Raw genomic sequence first — 12,961 nt, 5'->3', positions numbered from 1 at the left:
AAATAGGAATTTTATTAAACTGCTACACTGGATATTTCATGCACTTAGGCTACGGCCATCTCACCCTGAGTGTGCCTGATCTCATCTTAGTCCACACACTCAATGTAAAACACAGATATAAAATATAGGTTTGTGTCACACTATCACTTAAGAAAGCAAAGATTTAACAGGTCAGGATTTTCAAGGTTAAGTAACTTAAAAGAAATTATGATTATTAAAAATATTCAAAAAACATTCTCTATAAACTAAAGGGGAGTATGTCTAAGTACCCTGAGTTTGACTTTTATAATATACCAAATAATAGAAAAATGTCTTTTTCAACTGTGTTGAAAATATGATAAAAAGGAATGAATACCATATACTTTTGAATTAATTTTTATTTCACTAATCAGAACAGCTAGGACATACCTCTGAAACTAAATGTACAGAAACTTTGTTGGCTAATATCTGATGAATGTATGACTCTGCTGTGCTTTGGCCCAGCGCTGGGGACCCTCTGGATGCTGGACACAGGGAAGCCCAATTCCTTCTAAGAGACCAGTGATATTTCCCATTTTAAGTCCTACTCATCATCACCAAGTGTAAAGTGCTCTTTTCTGTTGCTTCCTTCTCACAGCTAAACGTCACTGAGGCAAAGCTCTGGTTAATTTAGTATACCAAATACTGCAACTTGGTTATTTAAAAAAAAAAAATTGTGCTTAGAGAATGTATTTGAATACATCACATACCGAATACTGCAACTTGGTTATTTAAAAAAAAATTGTGCTTAGAGAATGTATTTGAATATATCACATCACATACCAAATACTGCAACTTTGTTATTTAAAAAAAAAATTGTGATTAGAGAATGTATTTGAATACATCACATACTGAATACTGCAACTTGGTTACTTAAAAAAAAAAATTGTGCTTAGAGAATGTATTTGAATACATCATATACTGAATACTACAACTTGGTTATTTAAAAAAAAAATTGTGATTAGAGCATGTATTTGAATACATCACATGGTTACAAAACTTTTACAAAAAATGTCTATGCTAAAAACTGCAATAGGCATTACAGGAATGGGCATCAGCTGGAGACGCTGTCCACACACTACAATGACATCCCTGGACAGTTGTGACGGAGGAGAGAAAAGCACTATTCCTTTTAAGAATGAAAAAGAAAAACCTTCCAAATACATTTTCTAAAATCAAAGCATAAAGTTGAGTTTCACTAAACAGCTCTTTTCTTTAGAAAGGATTCAGTATGAAATTTTTTGGTTAGTTCCATTTTCCACAGCACTTCAAATGTAGGTTTATTTTCTACTCCCTTAAAACTTTAGGAATGTACATATAAAATATGAATATTTTAATGTTATAAAATAAGGTACACCTGTTCATTGAAAATGCCTTATATTTTGTCTCTGTCTTTCATAGGCATTGTGGTAGAGGAAAAAAATGATTTCAGTTAAAAAAAATAAAAGAGAGGAGATTAATTTATATCTATTTAGTTAAGAGAGAGGAATAAGCTTTTCTTTTTAGAAACTTCAGCTCGCAGCAAATCACTCAAATGGGAAATACATTTGCTAAATACCTTAGGTGCTTCAAGAATTAAAGATGAATTTATATCATGAATTGTTCCTGAAAGTTCAGTCTGATCTTCATCGTGGCTTGAATGTAAAACATAACTTTCTTCTTCTTTATCATCTTCCTGAAAAAATATAAGCCGCTTTTATAATCAAGAAAATACCTTAATTTCAAACTCTCTTCAGATTAATTCTCATTTTTCCAGGAAGTCCAAGGACACAACAAAATTTATGCCAAGTGTTTCACTGGAACAAACTTTAATAATTAAAAAAAGAAAGCCATATTCGGGTCAGAGCTTGTCCAAAAAAATTTGTTTTCTACATATCCATTAAAGAAAAATCGCTTTCCTAGGAAAAGAACTTGCTTGTAGTATATATAGCTATCTATGTACCAGGTGCAAACTTAAACCCTTTAAATATATTTACTCTACTAATTAATATATTAATATGTACTTAAGAAGTTGGTGTTCTTGCTAACCCTGTTTTGCCAGGAGTAAAAAGGGGTCCAGTAACCTGCCCTGCTTTACACGACCAGTCGGTTACATACACACCCAGGGTTTGAACACTCGCTGGCTGGCCCTAGCGCCTATGTTCTCAGACAAGCCACACGATCCTTGCTGGACGGTGCGCAAGGCAGGAGCTGCTCACCTAGGAAGTTTCACCCTGACGCTTGGTGGTCTGTAGGGAGGAGAAACTGAGTCACTTTTCTAACCCTGTCGCAGGGAGTCACTTCTCTGCCCCCCCTCTTGTCATGAGAAGCTCAGTTTCCTGTGTCTCTCTCTAACTGCTCCCTCCTCTGCCGTCCTCCTCCCAGGACTCCATCCAGTGCCCTCCTTCAGAATTTGGTAAATCTCCAGCGCTTCGCACATGGTCACAAACACAAAGTGGAGTGGGTGGGAGTGTTCTGGTCTGGTGGAGGGAAAGCCCAGCGCTGGGCCTGACACCGCCTGGCCTCCGGGGGAGATCACAGGGCCAGGTCTAGTCAGAAGTCAGCAGTGCTACTTTCTGGCCACATCTCTATCAACATGCGACCGTCCCTATAAGGTTCTCTTTCACAGTTGCGGTGAAGGGCACCACTCTTCCCTGGCCGCCTTCACCAAACTGGCTGTTTCAAACTCCCTCCCTACCTCCCTCTCAGAGAGGTTGCTAGGTCAAAAGACTCATAAACTACTCAGAACCAGGAGAAATCCAGTTCTTCATTTCATGATTGGCTCTGGCCTTTTGCCTCTATGCTAATTTAAATCCTGACACTAGGGATGGCGGAACCCACTAGCAATGCACTTCATCCCCCCGTCAGCCCTGGGGTCCACATAAACTCCAAAAATCTAGAAAGATGCCTGAGATGCTGCATTTCCCCTAAGAAAAACCCAGGGGAAAGGCCACACTAGGTGCTGGGCAGAAGGAAGCTTTCCAAACGGTGGCTGTCACTCTAAGGGGGACTTTTCAGAGAGAGTTACCCAGGAGGCTCAGGCAAGAGCAGACCAGGGCCATGCCCTGTCCTGGGACATATATCCTATTTTGACTGTCACAAACTGGTCACTGGAGTCAGGTGTGACCCAGGAAGCAGGTTCCACCAGGACGGTGCCCTAACAGTGACAAGGCAGCCCCCTCCTTTACAGGGACATCACAGTCACCTTCCAGACCCCATAGGCACCCCTGAGCCGGCTCCTTCCTGCCCAGGGATCTTCTGGGAACAACTTCACCTCACTGCGCGGAGAGACGGCTGAGCCTTAGGTAACTCCATCACCGGTAAGCAAGTTGATTTATTTAACACTGGAGCCTTCCTCAATTTTCAGGGCCTCTGTTTCTCTCTCCTCTTTTCCCCCTGCCCCCATTTCTTTCTTTCTTGGGAAAAACAAACTTTGTACTTCTTTCTATCCTAATCTCTGTGTGAAAATTCTTCCTAGTAAGTTTCCACCTTGACAATCAGACAAGTAACCACCGATTTTACAGTAACAGAGAGGGACACAGGCAGAGACTTTAGAGAATCACTGTTTACTATCCTTGAGGGGTCCTGCTAAAAGAGCCCACATGCTAAAGAAAGATTACTTAGTGTTAAAAGGAAAAAAAAAAGTCGTGTGTGACCTTCCTCTCAACCTCTTTACTGGTGTGGCTGTAGCAGTCTGGGACTCGCTGAGCGGAGCCTGGGCAAAGTCCCAGCCCACAATTCCTATGCTGCAAAACACCCTCACACTGAAGCTGTGGCTGCAGCTCTTCCTCCACCAGAAACGGCACAGGAACCCACACCCACTCGGTCCCAAGCCCCATGGTTCACACTGCCTGAGAGTTCCAAAAATGGCTGGACGTGAAGGTTGTGCCTCTGAAGTCTGGCAGGACGGGGGCTGATTCATGTGGCCCCATCCAGCCACTAAGCTGGTCATCAGGGAATAGCCACATGTGTCTCCTACAACTCCAAATACTAATTAGATGCGGCCCCATAAAGGGATTAATAGTCCTCCCTGCCTTAACTTCTCAGAAAATCAATCAAGCATCTCATCATCTGTGAGCTACGGCAACGCCCACGCCAAACACACAAAAAGTCAAGAACTTGACTGAGCTATGTACCATATTCCATTTTGACACATTTAAAGTCCCTGCGAGGCGTGACACCCAGGCATCTTCATGTAACACACGAAGACCACACTGGCTTTGACTAAGGCAAAGATGCCACGTGCAATATAAGAATCTCGGTATTAACCTAGATAGGAACATATGGCCATCCATCCTTTCCTCTATGTGAATACTTACTTGTAGTAGACTTTTCATGTGTTATAATAAAGTATTTAATGTAATAAAAGAATTATGGAGTTGGCCGGGCGAGGTGGCTCAAGCCTATAATCCTAGCACTTGGGAGGCTGAAGTGGGTGGATTGCCTGAAGCTCACAAGTTCGAGACCAGTCTGAGCCAGAGCAAGACCTCGTCTCTACAAATAGCCCAGTGTTGGGGCATGTGCCTGTAGTCCCAGCTACTTGGGAGGCTGAGGCAAGAGGATCGCTTAAGCCTAGGAGTTTGATGTTGCTGTGAGCTGTGATACCAGAGCATTCTGCCAAGGGCAATATAGTGAGACTGTCTCACAAAAGAACAAACAAAAAAAAAAAGAATTACAGAATTAAGAAATACCTTATAAGTTCTCTGGTTTTGTCTAATCTTTTTTTTTGGGGGGGGGGCAGAGTCTCACTTTGTCACCCTCAGTAGAGTGCTGTAACATCACAGCTCACAGCAACCTCCAGCTCTTGGGCTTAGGAGATTCTCTTGCCTCAGCCTTCCGAGTAGCTGGGACTATAGGTGCCCACCATAACGCCCGGCTATTTTTTGTTGCAGCTTGGCCAGGACAGGGTTCGAACCCATCACCCTTGGTATATGGGGCCGGCACCCTCCTCACTGAGCCACAGGCGCCGCCCTATCTAGTCTTTTCAGAAATGAAAAAAGTAAACTCAGAAGAAGAGTGGCAGACCCGGTGATCAAATTACTAGTACCATGCTTCTCACAGTGTAAAATTCTGCATCAGAATTACACAGGTGACCCATTGAAGAGGTGGATTCCTGAATCACACATCAGAATTGCTACATCTCAGTCTCTGGGATGGGACCCGGGAAACCTCATTTTAACTATCGCCCGGGTGATACTTACATATATTATAATCTATAAGGTTGAAGTCCCCCAGGACAACTTAAAAGAAAGCTAGAAACAGAGGGTAGTCCTGAAACCAGATCAACAATCTATTACAACCAAGCTGTTTCATCTGACAAGCTGTGTACAAACTAAACACGTAACACATAACAGGAACACAGGTGCAGCCCTGTGGCCAGAGGCACCTGCTGAGCTCGTGTTACCTTTCTGCCCTTACTATTAATAGTCACGTAATCTCGGATAAGTTACTCAGCTCTCTGAGCCTTGCCCCTTAAAATTCCTGTGAGGATTAAATTAGCTAATACACATAAAGAGCTTAAAAGAACAACTGGCATTTAATGAGCACTGATAATACTTTAAGAATGGCTGGAAATTATCATCATCAAATATGTTTTTGCCTTGGGGACCTCAGCAACACCAGAACTGTAATATAGCTTCAGTCATAAACGGTAACCTGGCCTAGGACGTGAGAGAAAGGAGAGAAAGTGATGGGATGATTTTAGGGTGCTTGACCATTCGGGGGTTCCAGGTGTTTTAATGGTCAGAAAGGTGGATTAGATCTCATTTTCACACAGTTAAAATGATAGGGTTACCTGGATTTCAATTTACCACACCATCTCCACCATCACTCCCAAATGAGAGTTTAAAGACATAAAACTATTGATTTTCATTTATACACAAGAAATGACAACTTAAAAGTCTGGGATAAAAGCACGAAGATGAAAATAGCAGGAAAAGGGGCGGTGGGAGGACTGGTAACATTAGCAGTTAACATTTATACAACAACGTGCTATGTACTTCATGAATATAATCTTCTTTAGTCTGCAAAACCCTATAAGGTAGACCTTATTTTTTCCCACATTTTCTAAGTAAAAGACATTAAAGAACGTTGCCAGGTCATATACATAGTAAGTAGTGAAACAGATTTTGAGGCCAGGTACATTTGTCTGCAAAATCCACATTCTTAATTATTATACTATTATCATTTCCTATATTAACAAAATTCTTCTTTATTTTTTTTTTTTTGTAGCGATAGAGTCTCACTTTATTGACTCGGTAGAGTTTCGTGGTGTCACAGCTCACAGCAACCTCCAACTCCTGGGCTTAGGCGATTCTCTTGCCTCAGCCTCCCAAGTAGCTGGGACTACAGGCACCAGCCACAACGCCTGGTTATTTTTTGGTTCGGTTCGGCCAGGGCTGGGCTCGAACCCGTCATCCTCAGTATATGGAGCCAATGCCCTACTCACTGAGCCACAGGCGTTGCCCTATATTAACAAGATTCAACACTCACCACCAAAGGCTTACAGATGCCAAGGTACACAGTGCCTGGTGGCACAGCTTTCAAGACCTCCACTGCTTCGGCGAGTGTGCTGTTGTCCAGACAGTACTCGTTGACTGAGACCAAGCGGTCCCCAGGGAGGAGCCCACCACTTCTTTCTGCTACTCCATCTGCTACCAGGGAACGGATCACGATCACTGATCTTGTGGGATCCAAAGGGTCCTAGAATCAATGAAAGAAGAAAGAAGTGTCAGCTCCCTGAAGTACACATCCAGGCGTAAGACCACTTACACTGACTCACGAACTTCACGGGTTCAGCATTCTGGTGATATTCTTCCAAACATGAAAAAAAAAATTAAAGTATGCAAATATTTTGTATCAAGGTGAAAATATAATCTAATAATTTCAACTGCATGCCTGAATGCTTAAGTTTCTTTTTTTAACTTTATAGTAACTGTCTCACATTTCGTTAGACCACAAGAGGTCTGGGAACAGTTGGACAAGATTTTTTGATGTTCTCAAGCATAGTCACGCTATAGACCAAAGACAGATCCATTGATTACTCCTGTTGGGCCATGGCAGGCTCTGAGAAAAACATGGATATAATCATGAATATAATATGATACTCCACTCCTATGTATTTACGAGTACAGAATCTTTCTACAAAACCACTACAGTCCAGAAAAGACACGGAAACCACGGAACATTCCACTGCATTAAAATATTTTTTTACAATAACATAATCTAAAATTATGACCCCTAATATAAATTTAATCTTTCTACAAAACCACTAACGTCCAGAAAAAGACATGGAAACCACAGAATATTCCACTGCATTAAAAAACATTTTTAAAAATAACATCACCTAAAATTATGACCTGGTACCCCTAGGTCCAAACTATTTTAATATATAGAAAATAAGTATGAATTCATATGCAAAATCACCATGCAAACTCACTTATCTCCGTATCTCTTTTCAGTAAGCACTGAAGATAAGTTGACAGTCAACAAATACCTTTGATTAATAAAAACCAATTTATAACTTCACCGCTGTTCTTTATTTTAGTCAACAAACTGCTATCTGCACTTACTGTGCGTCAAGCTTGACCATCATGAATTCATCTAATAATCCTTACAACAACTCCAGGATGCAGGGACATTACGTTTTGCCTGTATTTTATGGAGGAGGAAAACAAAGCTCAGAAACTTAAAGAACTGGCCAATATCACCCAACTGACAGGTAGCAGAGCCACGATTCTACCGGGCAGTCCAGCCCTGCAGTCTTGACTCTCGACCACTGAGCTCTGCTCCCTGCAGCTGGACACCAAGAGTAGTGTGTGGAGAAGAAAGAAAGAAACATCCACCTGGACATCTCACAGCCAAGGAGCGCCTCCAAATGTGTCTTAATGGTGGAGGAATATGGCACTGTTACTAAACTTCAAACTTAGCCTCAGGGAAAAAAAAATAATTAAATCCCACTCCCAGCAGCACCTGCTCTGGTCTGTCTGGGTTGCTCCCGCCGTTTCATCACAGACACGTGGTTCCAGAAGGGGAAGCTGCAGTAACAGGGAGCCTGAGACTCTAACTGCTATTCCACCCTTCCAGAGAGCGCAGAGAGAAACCGCTAGGTCTTTTGTTAGAATTATGAAACTTTAGAATTAGCAAAATGAGGATTTGCCAAGTTCCCGGCGACAGTCTGTTTGAAGTTGCCGACAGTTCTTTTGAAGTTTTCTGATCCAGTTTTCTATGCCTCTGTGTTTGAGACAGGAGGATTCATTTTCAAAGTACTGCATGTAATTTTAACCAAATATACCATATTTAAATCAAGCTACATAGCTTATTCCTTGAAGAGTGCCTTCCGACGTAACATCCTGCTTTGCTCAACCAACCTTGCCTTGTCTATTCCCAAGTCAAGAGACTCTTGGTAAATTTCTTACATGCTCTGATGTGCAAAACCACATAATTATGAAGATTAAAAGGTAACAAAACAGTCACGGCCACTCGCTAATAAAGTACATGTGTTAAACCCTAATTATGCCGACATTTTCAAGTAGAGGGAGCTCTTGCACAGGAAGAGGAGAGGAGAGACGGGAGGCTGGGCCCACCAGCGGGCGACCGGGCATCAGGATAAAGGAGCTGTCTGCTTCGTCACTGGCAACCATGAATCACGACACACTTTCCATTCTGAAATATGAAACCATTACATTTTAAGTCTGACATGCTAATAAATAAGCTGTACAATTATCTCCTTCATTCAGGACGTCAGTTTTTGATGAAAGGCTTTTTTATTAGGGGGGAAGGGAAACTAATTAATAGCTTAGTCCTTTCATGAAACACACACACAGAGTGTCTGGCGTTACTTCACAATGACTAAACTTTCTTAGCGAAAACGGCAACAGTAAAATATCCCAAAAGAAAACAAGGGATTTCACTAAGACAGTTGTGAACAATCTCTGCAGCTTCACATGGCACTGAATTAACCTTGACCCCTTCCCACAACCTCCTCAAGTTCACCTAATTTTCACAGACCAGACACGCACCACACGTATGGTAGGCCTAGTTCCTTACGTCAACACCTCCGTAAGTCAATGGGTTATAGTCCGTTGGATGGTCAACTTACAGGGGGTCTACTGTATTATTTCTAACCCAAATGCATGAGTGTTTTCAAAATGCAACCTACTGAAATAATAGTTAAAAGTACACCCAAGGAAGATTGAGCAGGGGGAAATGGAAATAAGAGTTCTACTCTTGAAAGATTAACAGATCTCTCTTATTTCAGGAAAGTCACAGTGAGCACTTATTTATACAAAGTACAGTCTTCTCTAGACCTCAAACTAGTGACAGGTATGTCTGCTTACTCAACTTTATTCAAGTGCAGACCTCTGGTGATTCTCAACACTGATATCCCTCTCCCTGCAGGAGAAAACCCAAAGGCAGCTTCTTTGTCACTTGGTGGGGGGGGGTGGGGGGGGACAAACCATTGACCTCCGAAGATGCCCCTTTCTATTTAATGGCCACTTCATTTTCTAGGATGACTTTTCTGACTGTGCCATTTCCCACCCAGCTGAATGGAGTTGCTTTAATGAGTAACAGTCATTTCTTTCCATGGCCGTCACATGTAGCAGCCACGCTGTGGAGAAACAGCAGCTGCTGATGCCTACTGGGCGGCTGCTATTCTTGAGTTTCTGCTACATCAAAAGTGCTCAAAACCCAGCCTGCCTCAGGCTGCTTCCCGTCAGAAGAGTCTACTTCTGAAAATACAGTCTACCGTATCATATGCATGTTACATCAAACAAAATGTTTGAAAGGTTTTTTTCAAGACCTCCTACCCAATTCCTCAGGGCCCCCCTCAGGCGAATACATATTTTTAAAATATGGGATGCTTCATGAATTTGCACGCAATCTTTGCTCACGGGCCACGGCACCGTCTTTCTATTTTTCCCATTTTAGCATATCTGCTGTCAAAGGCAGCACCCCAAAAACGAATCTCAAAGTCTCCACTGACTTTCATCCCCTTTCACTGTAATTTTTAAATCTCTAATGTTTCTTCTTTCGGTAAGGAACACTGTGATCAAGAGTCAAGATGAGGCTCGGCGCCTGTGGCTCAAGTGGCTAAGGCGCCAGCCACATACACCTAAGGTGGTGGGTTCGAATCCAGCCAGGGCCCGCCAAACAACAATGATGGCTGCAACCAAAAAATAGCCGGGTGTTGTGGCGGGTGCCTGTGGTCCCAGGTACTTGGGAGGCTGAGGCAGGAGACTCGCTTGAGCCCAGGAGTTAGAGGTTGTTGTGAGCTGTGATGCCACTGCACTCTACCCAGGGGGACAGCTTGAGGCTCTGTCTCAAAAAAAAAAAAAAGAGTCAAGATGAATTTGATCCTATAATTCCTCTACTAGGTATATATCCAGAAGACCAAAAATCACATTATAACAAAGATATTTGTACCAGAATGTTTATTGCAGCCCAATTCATAATTGCTAAATCATGGAAGAAACCCAAGTGCCCATTGACCCACAAATAGATTAATACATTGTGATATACGTACACCATGGAATATTATACAGCCTTAAAGAAAGATGGAGACTTTACCTCCTTCATGTTTACATGGATGGAGCTGGAACATATTCTTCTTAGCAAAGTATCTCAAGAATGGAAGAAAAAGTATCCAATGTACTCAGTCTTACTATGAAACCAATTTATAGCTTTCTTAATGAGAGCTATAACCCAATTATAGCCCAAGAAGAAGGGGAAAGGGGAGAGGGAGGGAAAGGAGGGGGGAGGATGGGGGGAGGGAGGGTAATTGGTGGGACCACACCTACGGCGCATTTTACAAGGGTACATGTGAAATTTACTCAGTGTAGAATATAAATGTCTTAACACAATAACTAAGAAAATGCCATGAAGTTTATGTTGACCAGTTTGATGAAAGTATTTCAGATTGTATATAAAACCAGCACATTGTACCCCATGACTGCATTAATGTACAACAGCTATGATTTAATAATAATAATCAAGTCAAGATGAAGATGTTGCTTTAGACAAAGCAGCCAGTAGAGGGCACTAAAGACCAATCATAGGACAGAAGAATCGTGGCTGGAAGCAGTTCTCTTCTGAAGGAATTATCTTCCTCTTTATTAAAAAAGCATTATATTATTAAACATGCCCTAACAGCATCCCATATGTTTGATTCAGTGCAATCATTTATCAACATTTTTCCTTACACTTCTTAAAAATATTATCAAATTTCTGTCAACTACCTAAAAATGGCAAACTTTCATCGGAATACAATGAAGACAGGAGAGCGGACCCCAATTCTCCACCTCACTACTCAGCTAGGAAATCCCTGGGAACCACCTACCTGCTCTGTCCACCACTGAATGAAATCACGGCACCCGAATGCAGAAAAGTTAATACAAAAATTTCTGAGGTCTCTTGTGATGCTAGGGGTTTGTATTTGTTACAAGCAAAGGAAATTCTGATGCTGGGAGAAATCCAAGTTGACAGACTCCTCTCCTGCCAGACTCCCCGAGTGGCACTGGAACACACCCACGCCTCAGGGCTCCCCCCACCCCTCACTGGCCTGCTCACCAAGCCACCACTGCACCACCTTGGTTTTGGACAACTGCTATAGTTTGCTAATAGGTCTCCCTGTCTCTGATCCTGCCCTTGCCCACATCAGATCATTTTCTACAGAGATAACAGAATCATCTTTTAAAACTAAAACAGGCCAGTTGAAATCCAGAGTTTATGCTTTTAGCCAGAGCACTAGCATTTTAGTACTGGAGGTAGTAAGCATCAGCTAAGTGAATGAGTGTTCGAAGAGGACAAATATGTTAAAAGATGTATTTATCATCTTCCCAGAGTGTGTCAACATCACACTAGGCCAGTAGGGGTTGTTTTTTTTTTTTTTTTTTTTTTTTTGAGACAGAGCCTCAAGCTGTCATCCTGGGTAGAGTGCTGTGGCATCACAGCTCACAGCAACCTCCAACTCCTGGGCTCAAGCGAGTCTCCTGCCTCCACTTCCCAAGTAGCTGGGACTACAGGCACCCGCCACAATGCCCGGCTATTTTTTGGTTGCAGCTGTCATTGTTATTTGGTGGACCTGGGCTGGATTCGAACCCGCCAGCGCAGGTGTATGTGGCTGGCACCCTAGCTGCTTGAGCCACAGGCGCCGAGCCGGCCAGTAGGGTTTATACACATTTCAGTCCCCAGCAGATGGAAAGTTAGTGAGCCCAGGACGTATACAGATCTGCATGACAGCTAAAACACCCTTTGTTCACCAAACTTTTATGGACATTAACTTCCGCAAGAATGCATTCCTTGGTGAGCATAAGAACACCTCTACGTGAACAAACCCAAACGTGATAATCATTATGCCCAAATGGATGAGATTCAAAGTCTCTGAAATGTCTATAAAATGTATTATGTGAATATTTGTGTACATTCCCACAGAGCCAAGAGATCAGATTTTACATAAACTGAAGCAGAGTGCAGAGGCATTGCCAGGGTGGGGCGCGGCTGACGTGGGTCTGTCAGAGACAGCGGTACCAACTAGGACACCTGCAGACCTCTGTCAGAATGCTGCTTCACAGCCCAGACACAAACAAACAGGTGACTACCTAGGGTCCAGGCAGGAAGCAGGGAGTGCTGCGGAGGGCAGACGCAGGAGTCAAGAAGAAAAGTGGTCACGCTTAACAAACTGGCAGGTGTGTGTATCAGCAAGAGGCATTTCTGAAAATAAGAGGCACGTGACACGCACACCCAGGACTGTTCTGATGCTGCTTTGCAGTGTCACCTCACCAAAGAAGAACAAAAATCAAGGTGTACAGTGACTTATTTAGATCCAAAATAAAGACTTTCTCTTGGGTTTGCTTTTTAAAAATCTATTCTGTATCTAACACCCAAACTTTTAAAGACAATAACTAATGGAATTTAAGGGCCACACAGCAGCAAGGCAAAGAGACAGACCATGATTTATTTCAGA

At 42.5% G+C, this 12,961-nt stretch overlaps 1 protein-coding gene across 1 annotated transcript in view; it reads right to left on the bottom strand.

Annotated features, from left to right (window-relative positions):
- PATJ (PATJ, crumbs cell polarity complex component) overlaps nucleotides 1–12,961 on the bottom strand; it is a 379,729-nt gene that overhangs the window by 249,535 nt on the left and 117,233 nt on the right. Inside the window, exons 16-17 of the mRNA XM_023515102.1 lie at nucleotides 6,490–6,699; nucleotides 1,577–1,693 (exon numbers count right to left, since the gene is read on the bottom strand). Of these exons, the coding sequence (XP_023370870.1) occupies nucleotides 1,577–1,693; nucleotides 6,490–6,699 (327 nt within the window). The remainder of the gene's footprint in view (nucleotides 1–1,576; nucleotides 1,694–6,489; nucleotides 6,700–12,961) is intronic.

The sequence above is a fragment of the Otolemur garnettii genome, unplaced genomic scaffold, assembly GCF_000181295.1.
Source record: "Otolemur garnettii isolate 467f Iridium unplaced genomic scaffold, OtoGar3 scaffold00066, whole genome shotgun sequence".
Taxonomy (NCBI): domain Eukaryota; kingdom Metazoa; phylum Chordata; class Mammalia; order Primates; family Galagidae; genus Otolemur; species Otolemur garnettii.
The sequence above is the reverse complement of the archived record's forward strand: the minus strand, read 5'-3'. Positions and strand labels throughout refer to the sequence as shown.